The sequence below is a fragment of the Syngnathoides biaculeatus genome, chromosome 2 (assembly GCF_019802595.1).
Source record: "Syngnathoides biaculeatus isolate LvHL_M chromosome 2, ASM1980259v1, whole genome shotgun sequence".
Taxonomy (NCBI): domain Eukaryota; kingdom Metazoa; phylum Chordata; class Actinopteri; order Syngnathiformes; family Syngnathidae; genus Syngnathoides; species Syngnathoides biaculeatus.
The window spans coordinates 30,927,633-30,951,827 of NC_084641.1; the positions used below are offsets into that span (position 1 = coordinate 30,927,633).

Genomic DNA, 24,195 nt, shown 5'->3' on the forward strand with positions numbered 1-24,195 from the left:
TGACTTGATGTGTATATTTATATTGATATTACAACCTGACATTTTGTGGACGTCGTCCATTTTGTGAGCTGCTTTCCTCACGAGGGTCGCGGGGCGCGCCGGAGTCTATCCCAGCTGTCATTGGGCAGGAGGCGGGCGGGGTACACCCTGAACTGGTCGCACATGGAGACAGACAACAGTCGCACTCGCAGTTTCAAATCAATGTTGCATATTTTTGGCATGTGGGAGGAAACTGGAGTGCAGGCACGGGGATAACATGCAAACTCCACACAGGCGGGGGCGGGATTTGAACTCCGGTCCTCAGAAATGTGATGCTAACACTCTACAGCCATGTGCCATGTCATTTATTTTTGAAATTATTTTTTTTTAACGGCTTCATCCTTGCATATCTTTTCTGCACCAGAATTTGCATACTAGCTGCGGTGCCGGAGTGGAAATCCAAGTTTTATGTCAATATTTCAACTTGTTTTTTTTTTTTTTTTTTTAACCCAACAGTGTAAACTGCTCTAAATTTTTCCCGGTGTGGTCCATAGTTTCACGCCATTAGTTTGCACTGACCAGCCCTCTGTCGTCCTCCCTACCTTCAAGATCGAGGTGGGGAGGAAGTAGCAGTAAAGGAGGCCAAAATGCAGATGTCAGGAGGAAAGGTAGACCCAAAGGCGCTTTGCATACTTGCTGCAGTGGCAGAGTGTAAATACGTTTTAAACCGAGATTTGAAGGTTTCCGTGGGGGGAGGCCGCTCTAATTTCTGCACGTAGGTACGGAAATCCCAAAACGCAAATGTTCAAATGTTCTTTTTAGTTCTCGAGAGGCACCAAAAGACCCGGCATGCTGGGAGTGGAGCTTGCGCTGTGCATCGTAGACTACATTACCAGGATTGATGGAATATCTGGCTTGAAGCGAGCATTTTTACCTCATCTGTGGCACTTCCCCCAAAAATGGGATTTCCCACCGCGTCGCATTCGGGTGCATCATTATGCCCGATAGCCAAGGAAGAATTGAGGGTGTCACAGGCACCTCGGCAGTGTGCTTTTCACAGCTCCCGTGTTGGAATGTCTTCCCTGAATCATCAGGAGTGCGGCGCAGACGACGGGCTTTGAGCCTGGCGCACCCCCCCCCCCCCCCGCAATTATCGCAGAGATGTGGCAGCGCATCCTTTACTGTTCATATTTTGACAAATTAACAACGTAATTACAGCAAACAAAGGCTCTCTGTCATGATGGTAATTGCACCAGAAGCGATTCTGCGTGTGTCCCCATCTGGCCAAGGACGCCCCCACCTGGTCCGAACCGCACGCAGGGGGCATACAGTTACCTAAACTCTATTTACGTGACATTTTCCTGTGATATGATCACATGATGGCTATTCGTCGAGAGCATTTTCATGATTCGAAGTTGTACAATGAACCTTTCGCAATTTTGTGCTCTGGGGAAGTGCTCCGATTCTGCTTGTGCTGAAGTTAAGTGTTGACTTTTCTTTTGATCACCTTCATTTTCCTATTCAGACCAGGTCGGTAGTAGAAAAAGAAAAATCCAAATGTGTCCCTCGATGATCTGTTATCGATTGCGTCCAAATTGGGCCGCATTAGTGATTGGTGGCTTCTCGCTCGGGCGGTTGAAAGGCTCCGCGGCGGCGCCTCCATTTGCAAACGTTTTGTTTTTCCTTTCAAGGACCTGAATCTTGGTTGTTTTCACACTTTGCTTTACAATCACATGTGCATTCCCATGTTTATGATCATGTACACATAATCTTGTCACTGCTGGTTATCAGTCTAGATGAGTGTGTAGCTACTCGGCTGACGTGATCGTCCTCACCTTGTCCTCCAATTAAATAAAGTGTCACGATTGGAGCAAGTCGTATTATCATTTTTATTTTGCTTGAAGCAAAACATTTCTTCTTTTCCTTTCGGCTTGTCCCGTTAGGGGTCGCCACAGCGTGTCATCTTCGATGAAGGCGTCTTTGTTTGGCCCAGTTTTACGCCGGATGCCCTTCCTGACGCAAGCCCTCTCCATTTATCCGGGGAGAGATGCTTCCAGCACCCGGAATTCCCAGGCGGCCTCTCATCCAAGTACTAACCAGGGCCGAACCCGCTTAGCTTCCGAGATCTGACGAGATCGGGCGTTCTCAGGGTAGCGTGGGCGTAAGTGTAGGCTCCTACGCATACTGTATTAAGCGCAAAGGTAATATACGTACGGGGGTGAAGATTTTTGAGGAAACGTTGGGTGCGGCCCTCCGGTAGCGTATCCAGTGATTAACCACTAAGCCCCCAACCCCCCCCCCCCCCCCCCCGTTGTGTCACGTTAGCGCACCAGCGGAAGTAGCCGTGTTAAACTTTATGTTGCCTGAAAATGGCCTCCGCCTCGAGTGCGTCGGAGGCAGAGACGGTTTGACTGTAAAACGGCGAGCTTTTATTGGCACTGTTATCGGCATGATATTCTTTAAGGATGCCATGCTACGTGCACGCCGTCTACGGGAGGAAGCAAACTGATAGGAAGAGATCAACAGAGCTGTGCCCTTCTGGACGTCCTTGGCACCGCACTTGCCCTGAAATTGATTTCGCTCGTATCTCCCGTTCGGAGATTTTTGTTGGCTTCGGGCAGGGTTTAGCGGCCGGTTGTCATCCGTTGCTGACATTTGCCTGCTTACCTTTTAAAATAAGCTCATCGCGTGTCAGCAAATGAAGTGCCGCCATTTGTCAGTGTGGCGTGTGTGCATTTGTCGCCAGATGCGTCGGCGAGATCTACTGTACGCGTCAACGTGTGTATGTGTACAGTGCCAGGAGCGGAGATTGCTTTTGATTTAATGGCCATTGTGCCTGACTTTGTGTGTAGTGGCGTGTCCTTCCCTCGTCTCTGCTCTAGCGGCTAAACTCTGTCGATCCAACATTATTTTGCTCTCCCTTGCTCGCTGGCACACTTTATTAAGTGGTGCTGTGTGTGTTTTGATTTTTTTTTTTTTTTTTTTTTTTTGAAAGAGGAGCCCGACGCCATGACTTGGCTCGCGTGCACAGGACGGCTTTGCACAGGTTGTCCTGTTTTTTTCTTTTCCTTCTATTGATCATTTCTGCGCGCGTGTGTGTGTTTGCCTTCTGGAATTATTTGTCCAATTTGTATTTACTACTATTGTTGCTATGGAAACCTCGGCTTGCGTTAACCAGCTCCGAATGTTGTCTTGTTTGTGAGCGAGCTCGGGCGCGCACAATCTTGGGCGATCCTTTCCCCAAATGGACTGCGCTGAGTTCATCTGCAGTCATTTATTGTCAATCTCGCCATCGGGATCTCATTTATTTGCTTCATGTGCAAAGAAACACAAATCATTACCTTTACGTGGCGCTTCCAAAAGCCCACAGTGAAAGCCAGTAAAAGAAATAGAAACTGAGTCTACATCACATATTTGTAGGGACTTTTTGGACCTTTAGACACTAATAGTAGAACCTTTTGCGGATAAATGTGTTCATACTTCCTCGTAGCATGTGACGAGTGATTTGTTGGGCCTCCACATTTGTCCGTGTTCCGCCGAGGTGCCAGTCGACCTTGGGACGTTAGCTCAGTCGGTGTTCTCGTCGTTATCAGCGGTCCTTAGTGGTCTTCACTCATGTTTTTCCTCGGCATTGGTCCATCCTTGTAAAACCTTACAAGAAAGGGGCAAATGGTGCTTTGACATCAGAGAGGGTTTTTTTTTTTTTTTTTTTTTTTTGTGCTCGGAGAATCTCGAAGGGGAGTTCTTCCCCGCCACAGAAGCCCACTCTCACCCTGTTTATAGTATAATACACAATGTACGTACTTTATTTTTCGATGGAGCCGTTTATTTATTTTTCGCTGGTTAGTTATTTTATGACAGCACTGCAGGTGTGAGAGGAATACTCTTTCAGGTACGTTCTATGCCATGTTTGTGGAAAACAGTTACTTGAACTTGGACTTTGTTTTCAAACCCGCAGTTTGGGGTCACACTTTGTGCACCTCGATTTCTACTGATGACCGAGATTTTTGTTCCCGGACTTGTCAGGGGGGGCTCGTCACGCCGCTGCTCCTGACAGCAGCCTCCTCACCTGTGTCTTGTTTATCGGAATTCTGCAATGCATATAAACCTCGCGTGTTCGTTCTGTCACGAACACGGGACATGGGGTGGGACCCAAATGCAGGACTCCGAGGCGTGGACATGGTTTCCGAGGGTGTTTTCATTCCAGGCAGTAGTCGTACACGGTTGAGCAGTCCAAACGAGCGACTGCACAAAAACACGTTGGGAAAAGGCGAGCTCCAAAAAACATGACCTGAGGGTCAGATAACGGCGAGGGAAAAACAAGACTTGACTCGACTCGGCTGTGGTGGCAAAGCAACGCTGGGACGTGGTCACGAGGCAAAGAAGCTCGTGTAGTCACGCAACAAACGGGCAACTGGTGACGGCACCCGCAAGGCTGCCGACGAGGCGCAGGTGGGCAGGCGTGCACGGCGGTGGCGTGACCGCGCCCCCGACAGGAATTTGTCTTCATTGACTTCATTTGTTTGGTCTTGGCCAAAAGCCGCCGAGTGCGAGGATGCCGGTAATCGACAACAACGTGAATCCCAAAGTATTGCGATTCAATAGGATTGGCTTCGATCTATATTGAAACGTCTCCATCACGGCTGCAAATACAGCACGTCGCCGTCGGCCACTCTCGTCGCTCTTGGTTTTGTGTTTCTGGCACTGCTTCCGGCTGCTCCCAGGGAAGGCGACAAGGTCAACGCTAATCGCCACTCCCGTAATGAATTTGCTTGATCGTTGCCGAGCCCTCGCAGAAAATGCGGCGCTTTGCCGTGCCTCAGAATAGCCGAGCGCAAATTGCCTCCCCTGTAGTGTCCTGATGCACGGCTAAAGTTGTCATCATGCTGTTCAAGCCGCTGGCTGACCATTTACGTCTCGTTGATCGGGACGTAGACAATCCCCGAAGGCGCTCTTCCCATCAACGTAGACACGCAGAGAGGTAAAGGCAATTGCTGAGAATTAGTCGAATATCTGAAAAGAATTTGGCTCGCCGACAAGAGCGCACCGAATGTGGATTTATGGCGGGATCAATTGAAAATGAATTCATTTCCGTTCCCTTCGCATAGGGCGCGACAGTCGTCTCCCGGCTCGGCCGTCGACCTCGTTGGGGTGATAACGACTCTTCCCGGCCTTTTATTTTGACGGTCCCGAAGGGAAAAGACAATTTCCGATCACTTTTCTTCTTTAAACTCCAACAAACGAGACATGCGGCACAGAAACGATCCGTCCTTTGAAGAACAAAGCCGGCTGCCGTATTCGACTCGAGCCAAGACGGGCGATGCACAAGCGTGCCAAACAACAAAACGATATAAATTACCATTGTTATGGTCTATACGGTTCAATTTAATGTGCTTGTAATGACAAATTCTTTGTGTTATGAATCTAAAGTGGACCTGAGCGCAGTCAGAGGGGCAGGACTGTTGAACAATTGCAGCTGTCTCCCAGGGCTGTGGCCATTAGTCAATAAATTAGAAAGTAATTAGTTTCTGCTTCTGTGGCTCTATTTGAAGCTCTCCGCACAGGTGTAATGAGAATTTATTGGGCCTGCTGATCCAGAGGAGAAAAGAAAAGTCGAGGATTTGTAACAGCACATTTCCATCTGCCTTTTTTCCCTTCTTCTTTTGCTGGCGGCGACAGGTGGAGTTAGTTATGATGACCGCTAGAGTGAGATTTGGTTTCTTTGGAGGACCAATTAGCTGGCAGCGATGAATATTTCATGTGCGGACAGTTAGAAAGTCTTCCCTTTTTTGGGGGGCCCGAGAAGCTGTGATGAATGACTTCACTTTAAAAGGAGAGCTTTGAGGAGAAGTAGCAAACTACGCGCAGTAACAAGACGCTTTTATTGAACTGTTTCGTCTTGTCGATAGAACGAACGGCCATCCCTCCGGATTGTGTGGATTCTCCGCCAGGTCTCGGCACATCTACGTTGTCGGACCGCTTCGTATTCCTCCTTCACGCCACGGTGAGCAGTCCGTAGACCCAATCAAACCCGTTTGAAAGGTAAGAGCAGCAGGGAAGCGGGTGTCGGAATCCAGCGCAACCCCGACAGGAGGAGGGAAGGGCGGCGTTGCGTGGGGAAAAAGACCAGATGAGGAAACAATCGGAGGCGTGAGGTGGGAAAGACGGCAAGGACACGGACCGGAAGAGGAGACGGGATGAGGCCGGCGAGGCAGATCGGTCCCAGCTCGAGCTGCAGCCAATTAGAATCAAATTAGCTGGACCTTGGCGGAGGCGAGGGCACACAGTCGGGCCGGAAGAAGAGCAAGAATATCCTGGTGATTAAAACCAAATGATTAGCGGTGTGCAAGGCAGGGGGCGAGAGAGCCGGCCGGGGTCACCTGAGCCCGGAGGGAGAGAGAATAATAGTAATGAGGCCGACCTTCCCTCTCCTCGCCGTCGCCAGCCTCGCGCAAGACATTCTCTTTAAAGGCCGTTTGTCCGTCCATCCCCGTCTCAAAACCTCTCTTTTGGGAGTTGCTCCACCTGGTCAAAGGTCAAAGGTCAAAGGTCAGCCTCTGTGGTTTTAGCGACAACTCCGCAAAACTCTTGGAATCCATGAGACGCCGGTTGGATCTGGGCGGCCTGAAGTCAAAGTTGTTGGGACTTCATTTGGAAAAATGATTCTCATTTTTATGAATGGCATCTCGGGAAACTCCTGGAAGAAATTTGGCCACCGTGTCTGCGGGAAGTTTATCCCCGATTTGGACACAAATGCCGTACGGCCAAATGGAGTAGAACGGCGAAGAGATTACATTTCACGTCCAAAAGGTCAAGCAAGGCCCTGCCTCGGCGTCGTCGGGGAGGCGCTCGTGCTGGTGATTAAATCCCGCTCTGTCTATCGTTGGGCCTTTGCCCTCCTTTCACAACCGACCGTATTACTCTCCATTATTTTCCAGTACCTTTGGCCAAAAGTGCGGTAATGCTGTTGTTGGCGCAGACACTTTCACTTTGCGTGATAAGCGATGATTTACCTGCGCCAGTCAGAGGTGTAAATCTGCAGGTGTGCGCCAGTGAATGGATTGAGTCACGGCAAGGAGCTCGACGTAGGGCTGGCACCCGTGCGAAACACGTATTTCACATTTCGTAGCAACGTAGGTCAATGCAATTAATATTCAAGTCAAAATTCCATCAAGTGTACCCGTTAGCATGTGCACGTTGAAACTGAAAGTACCGTGGTGCCTTGAGATCTCAGTGACTCCAGTTTTTCGGAATACAAGCGGTCCGATTTGTCAGCACAAACTCGAGATACGAGCGCCGGAGCCAATCCCAGCTGTCATCGGGCAGCTCTATTTTTGTTAGCTCGTGAAAAGACACCACAGCATTTGTTGCCATTTTTTGTGCGGGCGTTCGACTGGAATGGATGAATGTCATTTCCGTTCATTTCAAAAGGAAAAGCGATGAGAGGTACATTTTGAGTCACGAGCAAGGTTGCAGAACAAATCTCAAGTTGTTCTTGTAAGCTATGCTTGGCTGAAATTATTTTCTTGATTTGATTCCAGTAAGCTACAGTACGGTTACCCTCATTGTAGAAGTCGTAAACGACATGAGCACATATTATTGGCTTCAATTCTCTCCAGTACGGGCCCGACCGATCCAGACAACGTGAGCGCGATCGTGAGGTTTAAGTGAGAACAGCGTCATCGGCCGAGTACCGAACGTCAACAGAGCAACGAGAGTGTTGCTCAACTGTAAACGCAAAGTGAAGAAACGTGCGCCCGCGTGCCTTCGAGCTGAGCGGAGCTTTTCTCGCCGTTCAGATCTCGCCGAGGTCCTGCGTTCTGCGGCCAGATGCCACCGTGCGGGCGCGAGAATGTCTACGTGTTAAGTATGCATAATGAGGCCCGTCAATTTGCATGTGTAACAGACCAGAAGCGGCACCGCTAATGCGCTGCGTATTTCAACATCCCCGCAGTGCCTCCAAGGATGAAGGAAGGTTGTCTGTTTGTTCAACAAGAATCTGTTTATGTCCTGCTCGCTGCTAAAACAACACAGGAAATAAGCAGCACACTTTGTTAACTACTTTCAGCCCCGTCGTTTACGACTTGAGAAACATGCTTAATACGCAGCTCCTCACTCGTGCTTTTCCTCATTGAATCAGAAATGAATGGAAATGCCATTCATTGGTTCCCCACTCCGAAAGTGGAAAAACAAAACATTTTTGGACGAGTAATGTTTTACTTGATGAAGAACTTCACGACTGACTCAGTAACATTTCTCAGTTTATGCAAAAGATGAAAAAATATATGCACCTATGTTGCCCCACCGTTTGTGCTCAACTATCCATTGCCGCTTGTGGTATTTGTTAGACTGTCTATGGCGTTTTTCGTTAGCTGTAAGCTAAACGAAGTGTTGTGGGGCAAAGCTTTTTGGGTGTTTTATTTTGCACAACGTATCGTTTTCTTTGCCCGGTGTCCGGTTCGACAGTAAACTGGGAGTGGCAATAAAAAGCTCGGAGCTTGCCAAAGTGCAGCTTGTGTTGAAGTGAGGTCACCGCCACCGGATTGTAGCTCAAATTGCTGCCCGCAAAGTCGAAGCAAAAAAAAAAAAAAAAAAATCCTGTAAAGCAAATGAGTCGGGTCGTCCATATCGAGTGTGTTTGTTTGGACTGAACCCCGGAGCAACCACGGGGAGAAGGTAATTATTTCCAAAGCTGAGTTTCCAAATTGAGCCCTTTGATTGGGAGGCCGACAAGCGAGCCGCACGCTTCGCTGCTGCAATATTCCGTGTCTGGAGTTTTCACACTTAAGTACCGATTTACAAGAACGGACCCTCTTTCACTTTAAGGAGCAGCAGAGCAGCTAATTGGCTTCTCCTTGTGGCGTTCCACCATGAGTAAGTATTGTTTTTTTCTCGAGGGGAATCTGCGTTCAATCATGTAGAACGTACAGGCCTGGGATGCTGAGAGTCTTCCAGATCCTTCAATTAGTCGCAGCTCACCTTAATTGGTCTTCAACTGATTTAGGTTTACCCAACTTTTGGAACACAGTCCTCTGTCATTATTCTCACATTTGTTTTTGTCTTCAACAAGTCTCGTTCTCAATTCTGATCTTCTTCCTGTTTTACGGCTGCAACTCAGTTTTGGGCTTTTTTTTTGTTTTTGTTTTTGTTTTTGTTTTTTGCAACTTTGCAGCGATTTTGAACATCTCCCCCAAGCCTGCACGACAGTGCAGTAACAGACTCTGAGAAATGTCAGAAGTGTGTCTTGGCCTTTCCACACACCCCGCATCAGGTCTGGGGATGTGAGATCGCTCTCGCTTTGTCCAGACATACCAGCAGGATGAATTGGTCGGCTAAAAAAGAAAGTAGCTGTGTTGGCGTGCCAGCCGACGATGGCAGAAACGGCAGGAAGCGGCGTGCACGGACAAACGCAGCGAGGGGAGTGACAAATACACAGCCCACAACTTGCGACCATTGTTTGAGCTGCCAAATTGCTCCGGCGATTATCGCGGCTACAGGACAGCGTGACGAGTTTTTGCTGAGCAGGAAAAGGGGGCGCACTTTACCGCGGGCCACCGCCGATGACTCAGCCGAGCCAGGTGACTTATTGCCCTCCCTGACACCGAAGACCTGGGGGGCCTTGGGGGGGCCTGTATCACTTTCAAACAAGAAAAGGTGACGCCGACTGGCAATGTTCAACTTCCTTGTCCCTTGATGCAGTGGCCCTGAACAGACACTGGTCAGCGGTGATTAGCGGTACCTTTAGCCGGGACAGGGAGACTGGTCGAGTTGAAGACAGTGAGGGTCACGGGATAAGCCGCCCCCCCAACCCCCCCACCCCACCAGGGTGGGGGAATTCCCAAAGGAGTTGGGCAGATGGGGTCGGGAACGAGCGCCTTTTCAGACAGGTGGATGGCTGTCACCCTCATTTTTTTCTGGCAAGCAGGTGGCCTCTCCCTCCTCCTCGTCCCCTCAAGGGTCACCTTCACATGGCACCGCTCCCCCCCCCCCCACACCCCCCGGGTCCCACCCCGTAGCGCACGTGGTGACACCCACGTTCGGTTCTTCTCATGCTGTCTGCCTCTCGTTCAACGGGGGCACCTGGGGACTGACGGTGTAAACAGGCGCTCCCAAGGTTGAACCCAGGTGTTTCATTTCCATGAAGGCCTTCATCGCAGTCCCGGCCTCCTCCCTCTGACTTTGGCCCCAACGTGTCCCAAAGAGTCATTAAATTTCAGCGTCCCTCCCTTTGCCTTTGCGCATATGGTGATTCACAGGGTCTATTTTATGTCTCCGAAATAATTATCTGCCCACTCTCTGCCCCAGACAACTTCAAAAGTGAATTATTCCATTGATGATTTTTGCCCTACATTATAGCTTTGCTCTTGCCGTGACTCTACAACCCAATAGAACGTAATTAAACTAACAAAGTGACATCGATAGAGACGGACATCATAAGCAGGCGGTGTCATCGCCCTAACGAAGGAAGTCAAATCGATGGCAGTCACACAAAGCCTTTACGATCTCCTCGTCCGACACACAAAGCCTCCCGTGAACGGGAGTACGGCCGGAGTTTAATGGCAACCTGAAAGTCGTGTCGGCCACTCGCTTTTCGCAATACAATGGCTGCCTTGACACCTTCAACGCTCCCGTGCTCTCCTTCATGAGTTTCTCCCTTCTCCTTGTCCTCCAATATGGAGCCCGGTGCACCTCAACCAACTGGAGACTACGGATGAGTGACGCGTCTCTTCACTCCTGTTGTGACTCGACAAAATAAAGCTCGTAGTTTGAGCATTCATGGGGACGGTGCGATCAAAATCCCCCCAATTTGGCCCCTCTCGGATGTCCTGCACCGACGGTAAGTGTGAGGCTGTACTGTCCGCTATGCTACGTGATCGTGCGGCTAAATGTCAGGGGATGATGCCAATTTGCACCATCGTTTCCAGAAGTACTTCATCACGGTTGACGATTCAGGACAGATCAGAGTTTGACTGTCCCCCGAGCGCGGCGAGCGAGAGATGTGCACCACAGTCAGGTACCCGTGGGCTGCTCTTTGATCTCGAATGAAAATCCACAGTCGCTGCTGAGCACCACCATCCCGGTTTCCTTCAACCGACAGATCACTGCTCCAGTGCAGGACTCCGTGTTTCCCTTAGTCCTTTATAATCGCACGTGGTATCATCTCAAATTAGCTGGATTTAGGAAGAAAATGAAGAACTGCGTGTTTATTTAGAATGTGAATAGAATGGTGAAGTTGTCTACGCCGGTATGAATTTGGTCAGCTAACCTTTGCGCCAATGGACAAAGTGAGAAAACCCATTGCACTATTTTATAAAGAGAATTCAAATTTCTACGCAATCAGGGAAACCTTTACAAAGAGCACCATCGTAGTTTCGAAATATTCGATTGCGTGTGAGATGCGGTTTCCGTTCCAAAGAGCTCGGCTCTCTGTCGTCGTCACATTCACAGTAAAGTCCAGGATCCACGTCCAAGTTGTACTCCGGCGTCGAGTTCAGTTCTGCGGCAGTTGGTCGCAGCTTCCACTCAGCAACATTTGCTCAGTGGTTACTTTGCAAAATGAAATGATTCCAACGAGCCAAAAGAGTGTATGTTTAAAAGTAGCAATGACTCTGTTTCGTCGAATTTGACACGAAAGTGCGGAGCAGTCACTGTGATCTGAGCCAGAGCTCTTTGCCATGTTTGATTTTCGTTGGACAAAACACTGTTTGCGCGTCCCGCCCGCTTTGCGGGTGACAGTCGTGGCGCTCCCTGCTGCTCCCTGCTGCTCCTTTCTCCACATCGCTGTTCAAAGAAAGCCCAGTTGAATACATTGTTGGGAAGAAATAGAAGCAATTTATGATACAGTAGTAAGTGCACGGGCCGCAGTGATGAATAAAACATGGATCCCGTTCAAGAGAAGGCTCCCTTTGCCCGATGTGTGCACGAGGCGCACAGGCGTCCCCTTTTCCCCGTGTCGAGTGTCGGTCGCTTCCACGGCTGGCGCCGCAGAGGTGACTGATGAGCCGCTGTGTTAAATAGAGGGAAAGCAGTCAATCAGCCTCCGTGAAAAAGCTGCCGGAGGGTGGGCAGAGAAGACGCGTTGCGTACCAGACTGAGGATTTTAACCCCCACCACCTTCTCTGCTAACGATTGTTAGATGCTCTGCGGCGTGCCGCTCACCGCGGTTTGCGTCTGCACAGAAACTACGTCTGAGGGAAAAGAGAACGGCCGTGGATCATTTACGGTGGCCAGGGTGCCCGAGTGATTTACTGCGCCAGCGCCCCACGGTCCGCTGAACTTGGAAAATGAGCAGGCGGAGGTGGCCGTGATTGGAGGTGCGCCTCTCCGGCTATTTCAGGAGCGTATTCAGATGCGTAGATGGCGGCGGGAATCAGTCGCTGGACGGACTGAGGTAGATACAAAAACAAAGCCAGACGCGCGCAGGCCATCATCTTCATTGTCGGTAAATAGCCTATTAATGTGAGCGTGTCTGCCCAGGAGAAGTGGACGTGACTTACGCTCACTCCGTCGTTGAGGTCGGAGCGCCGGCTGATGCGTTGCGGACCGAGCGGAATGTGCGAGGAAAGCTTCAAGTAAAAGGCAACGCTAAATAAAAGGCCGAATTCTCAGCCGCGTGACGCCGACAGTGGCGTAAAACAACCTGAAGCAAGTTTAATTATTTAGCGCATTCATATAAGGCAGCCCAAAGTGCTCCGTGAAGAAGTGAGCCAGAACATAAAAATAATAAAACGATCAAAGTTTGGTCGGAACAACAACAAGTGAGTCATCAGCAAATAATGAAAGAAACTGAGTTAAAAGCGTCTCTAAATTCCAACTCCCCCGCCGATCGCTTCTTTGCTTTGAGATTTTACCCGCTGACGGCTTTTTTCCTGTTTGGGATCCAATTTTTTTTAGTGGCTATTGATCAGATCTTGTAATGTGCAACGGGACGGTTGTCGTGACGTGGATTTGTTGTCAATGAAGATTCCGCTTCCTTTGCTCAGTATGTTTCCATGCATATGGGTGGGGGCTGGGGGCTGGGGGGGGGGGGGGTTCGATGCAGTCGATAGATTCAATCGAGAGATTCCTCGAAAAGGCGGCAACATGTTTTGTGTTGACGTCCCATCTGTTGGATGCGCCTCACATCCAATTTCGTCTGCGTGGCCACCATCACTTGAGCACGTCTGGCGTCCAGACCCGAAATCCAGCACCCCAGATAGTTTGGCGAGTGGGGGGAGGGGGGTTGGGGTGCCGCTGAGCCCCTGAGCCCCTGAGCCCCTGAGCCCCCGGGCTCCAAGTAATCCCGCGCTGTCCGTCCGCGGTAGGTATGGTGACTAGGCAGGGCGCAGAGAGATGCGATTCCCAGGTGAAAGGTGGGATAGGCTTTCTGATTCGCTCCGGCACACTGATAGAGTTACAGCTCAATTCCGCCGGTCTATCCTCCCGACTTTAAAATAGGACCGAGGAAGCGGGGAGGGGCGAGCAAGAATAGCTTCTTCCATTCTTCTAAGCTGTCCACTTTGCTCAACTTGAACAGCGTCACTTGTGACTCCGTAATTCAATCTCACCTTTAAACGTGGAGTTGTTGTTGACCTCATTGGTTCTTTCCACCGCTGTCTCTTCAGATGTTCCTCCCTTTTTGTGCATTTGGCTTCTTTTTGTGGATACGGCAGATTTTCTGAATAAATCATAAACGGTTCAATAGCTGGCCCGATATGCGCTCCGTCGCTGGGGGGGGGGTGATCAACTCAGTCTGCCGTGAGGCTGGGTGGGGAGGAGAACCCGTCCTTGCCCACACGGGCTCTCTCTGGTGTCAGTGTGCCCTATTTTTTGCCTTCTATGTGACAAGAGTACAAAAATGTACCAAATCATCGCCAACAACCTGTGAAAATGTTTCGTCACAAGAAGAAACTATAAAAGGCAATTTCCTCTTTTCCCTTTTACTAATTAACTTTATTAATGGTACAAAATGTCATTGTGGTGAAATGCCAAATGCCGTCATCATTGCGGTGTGGGAAAGTCCTGCCGTGATGACTTTTCTCAAATTTGCTCACCGGTGAGATGACCATTTTTGCTGGTGTTGCAATTCGACCCACTAAAACCGAGCGTCATCCAAGAATTTTTTTTCTGATGCTCTTCTGATGATATTCGAAAAGAAAAGAAAATGAATAGGGCTCAAAGGATAGAATCATAGCACGTGACCAAAACAAAGCATCGGTGGATAGGGACGAGCGGGCACAACAACAGTGAGACATTTACCCCGAAATAAATTCTCCAAATTTGCCGTTTCCGAAGTTTGCAACAAAGCGGTTGCATTTGACAGGATTCGGAAGCCAAGAAGCACCTTTCCCTTCCCGAAAGATTTTCTTGTACGTACTCACGGGCATCAACATTATTCCACACAGCTTGTCAACTTCCTGTTATCGACATCAACAGCATGCCGAATACGACACGGATGATATCGGCCCGCAGCGCAGGAACTATAACAGCATCGTACCGCGTTTCTGTTGCAGCCCAGTGTGCACATTAAAAGCCCCCAACCCAAAACTCTTGTCGATGGAATGCTCGTCTTCTCAGTTCAGTTGTTAGTCAGTTGATCTCCATTACGGGGACGCGACCTTTTAATATCCTCGCCTTACTGATCTGCGAATGGGAATCCTGAAATTCGACACCGTCTTCAAAATGGATGACAACCAGTGAAGCTCCCAATTGCCAACGTCAGATTTAATCATTGGCTCATCAGTCAGCACGCATTCTGACTAAAGTCTGAATGGAGCCATCATTCACACAAATGATGCCGAATCCTTTTCAGCAACCGCTTGAAAGTCATCAAGATTCCAAGCTGGTGTACAAACACGCACGAGGCCGGTCTGCATTTCAGGGCTGAATAGGAAATGTCCTCACCGCCAAAACCGTTCACGCTCTTGAAATTCCAATTCGTTGTCGCCCGCGCGCCACGTCGGAGCCGCGAGGTGTCCCTCTTGGCGTGGAGTTTTGCAACCGGCCAACAAAATGATTATTTGTCAATGATGTCCTAGCGGCACTTCACGTCCGAAGAGCAACGGCGGCTGACCCGAAAGGCGCGTGAAATGCGCTTCGTGCTATCGGTGAAGCATCACGGCCGGTCACCTGCTTCCCCGCCTCGCTTCCTGCGGGCCCACTGCGGACCAGATAAGCGCGACGCAGTACACGCAAGTACAGGCGAGGTCCCGGAAGGGCAGGAACACAGCTGCAAAACTACAGCTACTGTCATTTTTAGAGCCTCTTGAAATTGGGGGACTTTCCAAATTCAGAAAGGTGCCAAGGAACATCTGTTAAATGGCGGAAGACGGCGGTCCGAGCGCCGCCGCAATCACCGGCGGTTTTTATAGCCGGCAAAAAGAGATGAGAAGGAGCATAAACATATCCCCGCCATTCTCCGTCACCGCACCGCATTTCAAACAAATATTTTCCTCCATCTGGACCGCCCGGCGGATCGAGTTCCATCGTTCATCTCCATCTAGTGCACGTCAAATACGCCGATTTCTCGTCCGTCCCGAATATGACTGTGACCTTTCAGCGCAAAAGAGGAATAATATGATTTGAATCAAACACCAACACCGACGTCCAGCCGATGGAACAATTGACATGCGGAGTGAAGCATCAGCTTGGCGGAAGTCGGTGGAACAATGCGGCAAGTTTGCAGCGAGGCCTCATTGTCAGTCAGCGAGAAACCTCCGATCATGTGACCGTGCGTCTTTGTGTGCGCGAGAGGGCGAACAGCCTCTGACTAAATCCACAGGCCGTGGCAGATTTACATTTAAAGTAGTTTGAGCGCTCGCACGTTCTTTTTTTTTTTTTCGGCGGGCTTATCTGTGCGTCATCATTTACGCGCGCCGCGTCCAGATAGAAGCTCTGAGGAAGATGACGTGTGCCGTGCAACGCAGCGGCGTTGCTTAAAAGTCTGATTTGCATGACGCGTGGACTTGTCGTCGCTCTGCTCAGCGGGGACCGCGGCTTATGCGTGTCGGTCCACGCATTCACCAGTCCTTCGGCACGTGGGGATTTCTGTTTCAGTCGTGATTGACAGGATAAGTAATGGCCGGCATCAGAGCGCTATCGATGTTCCGCCACCCCCGCGTGGAGCAACAGGGCAGCTCGCAACTTGGAGTATGTGCGAGAGCCCGAGGGCATATTTGTGCCTCATATTTACTCTTAATAGGGTCGCTGTCCGTGTCACGCCGGTGGCAGGCGTGCGGCTGAGGAGGCGCAAGTGTTGTTGTTGACACGGAAAGGAAAGGCCCAGATTGCTGGAGGCTCCGTCGGGTAATTGAGAACAGCGTGTTTCCTCCCTCCCGAGCCACTTCGGGTCCAAGCCGGCTCGCCCTCTGACCCCCCCCCCCGAAGCCTCCGCGGACCGGCTCTCCTCTGCCGGAGAGAAAAATTGTACAAATTGCATGACATGAATCATCTCGGGGCCGAAGTGGGGAAACGGGGTCAGCGAGAGACACGTTTCATTTATCTGTAGCGCAGTTTGATGGACGTCCAGGCGCTCGGAATTCTTTCGGCGGAACATAATCCACCTGTGTGACACGTAAACTCTTGAGCTCACACAACCCAAGATGCAGAGTGATTGTTTTCGAAATGCGAACTTAGACCGAGAGCGTGCGTGCGTCAATGGAATTGGGGACGCCAGCACACTTCACGGGTTCTCCCCGCCGATCCGTGTCGGAACGCACCAATCAGGGGTGGAGCTGAGCCCACGAGAAAAGGGACCGGGCTCCCCGGCTTTGGCTTTATTACACATGCCGAACGTGTCGCCAGCCTCGTAAAGCCAAGCACCCCCCGGACCCCCACCACCGCCCGCACCCTCCCGTCCGTCACTTTCTCAAATGAATAAATGTGATTGAGCGAACGCCATTACCTGGGTAAATGTGTGATTCCCAAGGGAGTGGACAAGGTCTAACGCCACCCGGAGGGTAAAGCTTATTATGGTGGTAAATTCCAAAGAGGAGAGAGGCAGCTGCCAAGCCGGTCTGAGGTCCACATTTCCATATTAATCTGGCCCTGGCACAATTTAGGCATCTGAGACAGAAGGCCTTCTGTCACGCTTGCGTGATAACAGAGAATTTAGTTTTCCCCTCGCATGTATAAATATGTAGAATTCTGATAAGATTAATTGAATCGACGTGGCAGGAAAGGAGCGGGAAGGAGAGGTCGGAGACGGCGGGAGGGAAAGGAGACGCGTTCGTTCCGGACCGGCTTGGACCGGCTTCTCCGCCTCAAAGGGCGCCGGGAGCGGCCCCTTCCTCCGCTTGAAAGGACCCTCCAGAATGGTTGCAAGAAAAAGGCCGCTAAATATGGTGAGAAGCCTCCGACACCCAAGCCTCACCCCAATTTTCAGCGCTCTGGAGGAGATCAGATAGCCGCGTGTCATTTGATTTTCCGCCGTATCTCGTCCGTGCCCGTCATTTTGTCCCACGCGGGGCTAACTAACGCATCGTTTGAAGGGCAAAACTCGGAACCATCTCGGAATAAACAAAAACTATCCTGCTGTTCGCTACCCGGCGCTTTTGTCTAATGAGCGTCCTTCATTTGACAGCAGAAATGAAAATCCGCACGAGTGCACGTGTTGATGACGCCTCCGCAACGACGGCGTAAACTACTTCAGAAGACAATTAACATCCCGTACCAGGCCTACATTTTCCCTTCCCAATGACCACTAAAAATCTGTTTCTGCTTAAGATGCAAAGTGTTGAACCAGGTCGGACGGAGGGTCCAACGCCCGTCCGACAGCTGGCGCCATATTGACGCCGATCTTGATCGATTTCAAAGGAAAGATACAATCAACTGGGGACGGACAACACCTTCAGGAGGGGGCGTGGCGTACGTTGACGACATCACCTCCATTTTCCAAAAATGCCACTTTTGACATGAAATGAACTTGTTGTTAATCCGTTTGAAGTTTTGATTAATAGAAGAAACGGGTCCAAGCAGGGTGGAACAGTTGGCGGAAGGTGTCTGGTCTTCTATGTCACAGAAGAGTCTCCGCCAGGATGAAGGGCAAAGTTTATAAAACAGCGCTGAGGCCGGCCATCATGGACAGATTGCAGACAGTGGCTCTGAAGAAACGACGGGAAGCAGAAGTGGAGGTGGCTGAAAGGAAGATGCTGAGGTTGTCGCTCGGTGTGAGCAGGTTGGATGGGATTAGAAATGAGCTCATTAGAGGGAAGGACAGCCAAAGTTGGATGTTTTGGAGACAAGGGGAGAGGAGAGAGCAGACTTGGATGGTTTTGGACATGTCCAGAGACGAGAGAGTGGCCGTCTTGGTAGAAGGATGCTGAGGATGGAGCTGCCAAGGAAGAGAGAGCGAGAGGAAGACCGAAGACAAGGTTGATGGATGTTGTTAGGGAGGACATGAGGACAGTGGACAGTGTTAGAGAGGAGGATGCACGTGATAGATAGGATTGGATGGGAAAAGGTGCCACGCTGTGGCGACCCCTAACGGGACAAGCCGAAAGGAAAAGAAGAAGATTAATAGAAGGGTTCACTTTCCAAATGTGTCATTTTTCAGTAAAAAAAAGAGTCGAGCAGCCTACAACCCCACAGAAAAAGATTTTGTCAAAAATCGCCCAAAAGAGATTTAAAAAAAAAAAAAAAAAAAAAGGCCAGCAACTGACCGAGACTAACACGAGACAACGCACAGAGCGGGGACCCCAACGTTGCGCCCATAAACCACGTGGCGCCGGTTTTACCAAGGTCTCGCTTCCCACGGCTTTTGGCTGAGGGACCCTTGGACAGATCCAAGATGGAGACGAAAACAGAGTCGGGGCTGACGGTTGACTGAAGGCAGCGGAAGGAAAAATGAGGGAAAAGGGAAGGCAGCCGGGAGCGCATCTGCGTGCGAGTGGCGTCTCTGATTAGAAAGTGTTGTCTGGGGCCACAGAGGCGGGACTGCGGGGACCTCACCCCCCCACATCCTTCCGGCTGGCCCGTGAGAACGAGCTGAGGAAATGATTGATGAGTAATGCAGAGATAGAGGCGCGGCGTGCCCCCCTAAGGCATCGGCGCAAAATGATGCACGGCGTTAAAAATAAACATTTCCCAAATAAAGAAAGGGAAAGCCATGCAAAACAACGCTCGGGCTTTGTTATTGTGGAAATTGTTCCTTGAGACCAAAACGGGCTCGGCTTTTGTTCTTTTCTTTGATGGGACTTTTCCCCGTTTAGGTGCGCGAGCGACGAGCTCCGAGCTAGCGAGGCCCAGCGGCCGACGGGATGTTTCACGCCGTCTCGCTGTTGTCGTTCAAGCGTTTGGGAGCGCTCCAGATCGTCACAGCTGTGTGTGCACGCGGGCGTTTGGGTGTTAAAGCGATGCGTTAGCGTGGCATATGCGCAGATTCACGACACACACACACACACACACACACATCTGTGTCCGACCGCTCGCTAATTGTTGAGTGAGTTGTAAATGTTTTATGTTACACTTTCTGCTAATGTTCAACAGTCAGCACCAAATGTCTCCGTTACAAACCGAAGCAGAAACATCAAGTACTTCCATTATATCGTGATGAGCCTCCAGGCGGTGGTCTGGTGGAAGGAGTCTGAATTATGAATGGCGAGCCAGCCAGCGAGCGAGGGAGGGAGGGAGGATCTCGCGTTGGCTTTTGGGATTTCCATCGGCGCGAGCGACTCTGGGCCACAGATAAAGAGAGCGTCTGGTGGCCCTCGTGCGTTTTCTTTCGAAAGTCACCCGAGTCCCTGACACGCGCCACGCACGTCGAACGCCGATTCCGCTAAATAACCGGGAAGGGGAAAAAATTCCCACCTCAAATGTCACCCGGCGCGTGGCCTTCGCGTCGGCATCCCCATTTCGTTGTGCTTCGGCAACGCCTGCCTGTATAGCGCTGCGGCTTTGCCTAACGTTTCTTCAACATTTCTGCTCCGTTCTCAGGCCGCAGAATGGGTCGATGATATTGTACAATCGGAAGAAGGTCAAGTACAGGAAGGATGGCTACTGCTGGAAGAAGAGGAAAGACGGCAAGACCACGCGAGAGGATCACATGAAGCTGAAAGTGCAAGGAGTCGAGGTGAGTCAGCTGGGATGGATGCAAGCGCCAGCTTGAGCTTCTCTTCCAATTTCCTCTTTTGATTGTGGAATGTTGGGGAGGAAACCTCCGTGAAGGTGCGCCCGCTAAAACGGATTCCTCGCACTCCCCTCCGTACGTCAGCAGTGCTCTCGCGTCAGCTCAAAGACGGGAAGGGCGCAATGCTAATAAATTGACGCCCAGCGGGACAAAACGAACCCCAAACGTTGCCACGTCCTCCACGATCCTCCGTTAATGTGCGGCGTTCCTTTTTTATTGACGGCTCGCCTTCCAGCGTTCTCCCACGTCCACGACGGCAACGCCGTTGGCATCCCGGCATCCGGCGAGATCCCGAGCTGAGCTCAGCATTCTGAAGTGGGCGGAATCTGCTGAGACGCAACCTTTTCGCCACGACGGCGCTCTCCCTCGCCGGCAACGCTCGCCGCCGTCTCCGAGGAGCCTCGGCGGCAAATAATGCGGCACAGCAATAGTTTTCCCCAGGAAAGCAGCGCAGCGGAGCCGATTGTTTGGAGCTTATTAAGACTCGGGATGTTGCCGTTGCCGTTGCTCCGGAGAGCCGACATTAATCTCGCTCGCTCAAAGCAGAAGTTAGCGAGCGCTCCCCCACCTCACTCCGAGTCACCTCCCGTACAAGCCATAAAAGACGCCGTTGTATCTATTTTGGGCTCCCCCTGGCTTCCTCCTGCCTGGTCTGTGGCGGCGCGCAACGTCGAGGCGGCTCAGCTGATTTATCAGCAATTCCGCTCCGAGGCAAACTTTGCCTCCCTCGCCGTCCGCTCGGTCGGCGGTGGAACGCGAGCGCCGATATGACATCGGGAATTTGGCTGTTGAGGATTTGGATTTGTGAGCGCTCGCAAATGCTCACACCGACCTCAGGCAGCGGCGTTTGTGTCACAAAATTCAGCCGTGCTCCCAGCGGGCGCTTTGCACTCCCCCAGCGTGTCATCGCCGGTCCTGCAATGTTCAGACATCCTCTCCCGTATTTCACAGCGTCGTGGAGGCTTTACAAGTTGTCAGCTCACCTCGATCCGTTTGGCTGTCATAAATTGTACGTAGTTAGGTGTGTGCGAGCGGCTGGTGAAATCTCCATTTTCTGGGATATATGTGGAGGGGAGGGGGCGGGGGCGGGGGCGGGGTCTGCTTTAAGAGTTGGAAAACATACGTTCGTTTTTGCTTTTGGTCCATTCAAAATGTTGTTTTCTAAAGTATCTTGGTGAAATTGCACTGCTTTGTGATATTTTTCTTATTACTGTGTAATAATAATCTGGTTAACTGCAGCAATGGTTTGGAAAAAATGCTTTTTCAGCATCGGGAGAGTGTTGTGTTAGCAGACTATTTTTTAGGAGCATTACACCACCAAGGGGTTAGGGTTCTTTCCAGCATGTCCCCCCCCCCCCCCAAAAAATGCAACATTTACAGAACTAAAGTTTGTTTGGTTCTTTGTTTACTAATAGCATATTTTCCCAATTTGGGTTTTTCCTGAGCGCAAAAGAAAGTCTTCAATTGATCAGCAAAAGCGTGTCAGGGGTTCTTATTTCTGGAGCATCTACGAGGCCTGTTAAAGCGGAAATATGTAAAAAAATCATTTTCTTTCAGGCCCTTCCAAACATCTCTCCCAAATATGAAATGAGTTGCACTCCCCACGGTGCAGCAACCTTTTTGCTTGACATGTGTTCACAATGCACTCGTGACTGTTACAATTTTGCTCGGCCTTGCATATTAACACGGAGAAATAAACGTGATCCATACACGCTGTTGTGTAAGTTGCGCTTTCGGTTGTACGCACGCACCAATAAAAGTGCACCAAAGCATGAGCCGCATTAACACGATAACTGTTCAGCGAGTCGAGAGCGCGAACTCGCCGCTTATGTTTTTGTTCTATTGTCTAATTTGTTGCGTTATCGGGAGAGGCAATTTGCCGCAGGGAAGGTGAGCGCAGTCTGGCGTCTCCACTCGTCAAATAAGTGGCTCTCCAAGTCGTCGTGTTTTCAAGTGCTTTACGTTATTATTTCATTAGCCTTTTTGTAAAAACGGCCGTCAGCCTCCCAAATCAAAACAATCCGGCTTCAAAAGCAAAATGATGACTTTTGGCCGCATATCAGAAGTTTCCGTGACGTTTGAAATGTCACATTTCGTCCTGATTGTGGCGGTGGCAACTGAACGAGAAGAAGGCGTGACGAGTTCTCGCAATGCGGGAGTCAAATGATCAGAATCAGAATCAGCTTTTTTTTCCCTGCACATGGAAGACTTTTGCCAAAGCTGAACAATTTTCAAACTGGCCATGAGCATCCATTTTTCGGGCTGGGCTTGTATCACCTTGAAATCTTAATTTGCCGTAATTAGCCATTTTTGTCAGATCCCCCCCCCCCCCCCCCCCCCGTGCAAATTCAAAGCAAATGACGATTCTTCATCACGATTCAAATTTTGCGTTCGCCTTCCGGGACTTTCCCGATCAAGCCTGAAACCAAACGCAGTCGTTTTTCCTTTTTCCAGCACGAGCCGCCGCCAATTCCACAGAAGTAATCGAGATTTATGGACTGTGTTTGTTTTCGTTACAGACAGTGAAAAGAAAAGCGCTTCTTCTTCTTCTTCTTCTTCTTCTTCTTCTTGGAGATGAAGCTCCTTTCAATATAATTCTTAATACATCATGCGAAAACCTTCTCGAGGTTTGACAATTTAGTATCAATGAAAGAAATCTGCTCGGATGCGACAGCAAAATTGTTACAGAACGTGACTTCCGTCCCCCAAAATGTCAAATCGATCAAGGGGCCTATCGCAGGTGTCCCTGGGTCCGCCCTGAACTGGTCGCCAGCCAATCGCAGGGCACATTTAGAGTAACAACCCCCGGCGCTCACGTTCACACTTCATCTTCAATTTTTAGCAAGGAAAATAAGACTGTCAAACTTTTTGATGGATCTTTAGTTGATGCTGCTTCCGGGATGCCTTTGCCGCCACGCAATCATCAGACGACATCAACGATGAGCTTGGTCCTTCGGAACCGGCTAAGATTTGATTTTGTTCATACTTCAGGGGAAAAATGAAAGTTGACGTGCAAATCAATAACGATGAATCGCCAAGCGCCGCAACTGAGCCATGCCCATCGAAAGACGGCCGCGCCGACTTTCCTCGACGCATTCCAAAAATATGCCCGGTTCTCGGTCGTCCTTCCTTGTGAACGCGAGTGCGACTCGTCGTCTGTCGGTGCGTGGCCCGTGATTGGCCGGGGATCAGTCCAGGCGTAGGCTCCGTCTCACCGTGAGGAAAAGGAGGACGGAAAATGAAAGGATGGATGTTGTTGGACTCGAGAGGCCGCGAGGCTTCCCGGCACGACCGGAGAAGATCTCTGCCCCCGTCTGACTCGGCGAGCCGTGCAGATTTCTCCGCCATCTCCACATTCGACTGTGTCCTGGGCACCTCTTTTCTCGGGCCTCCGTTTAATTCCTCAGCAAATATGTCACGCCCCCCCCCAACCGGCCTTTCTCTCCTCCACCGTCCAGACAGACAAAACCTTGAGCCGGGCCGGTAATGCTCCCTGTTCCCTAAAATTGGAGCGCGGGGCATGTTGCGGAATTAGCGCTTAACAGGCCGTGAAATAGCAGCCTGCCTTCCTGACGTCTCCCCCATCGCTCCAGGTGAGTCGGCCAGACGGCCGGATAAATGAGCAAGCGGCACCGGCGGGGCCCGGGGAGAGACGTCCGTCCGTCAGCGATTATCTCACCCGCCCCCGCCTTTCACCAAGGTCTTGTCCGGTTCTCATCTCACTGCGATGGAAATATGGGCACTTCCGTCAAGTGTCCCCTGAATCGCCCCAGCGAGTTCCGCGGACGCTTTGCAGATTAGCCGTGTTGACCTGAACCCCCGCGTCCCCACCGAGGCCCCTCCGATGATTATTAGCCGACTTTAAGAAAGTCCCTCAAACGCGGATCGCTTTTCTCTGAAGTGCCTCCGACTTCTTCCATTAGCGTGTGCTAATTATCCTGATTGAAATGAGCTTCTCTTCTCGAGGTGTGTTGCGCTGCTTCCACCGTTTGGACGCCTCCTACCCAAACACACGCAAAAAAACAACGACAACAACAACAACAACTTTATATTCAGTGCGGTTCTTGGCCCCTCCCCCACTGTCCCTTCACACCTAAATCATGGTCTGCCGC

General features: G+C 50.5%; 1 protein-coding gene and 1 pseudogene across 1 annotated transcript in view; one reads left to right on the forward strand and one right to left on the reverse strand.

Annotated features, from left to right (window-relative positions):
- camta1a (calmodulin binding transcription activator 1a) overlaps positions 1-24,195 on the forward strand; it is a 193,907-nt gene that overhangs the window by 37,914 nt on the left and 131,798 nt on the right. Inside the window, exon 3 of the mRNA XM_061847447.1 lies at positions 19,891-20,026. Coding sequence (XP_061703431.1) covers positions 19,907-20,026 — 120 coding nt within the window. The 5' untranslated portion in view covers positions 19,891-19,906. The remainder of the gene's footprint in view (positions 1-19,890; positions 20,027-24,195) is intronic.
- On the reverse strand, positions 2,028-2,146 carry LOC133497403 (5S ribosomal RNA; annotated as a pseudogene).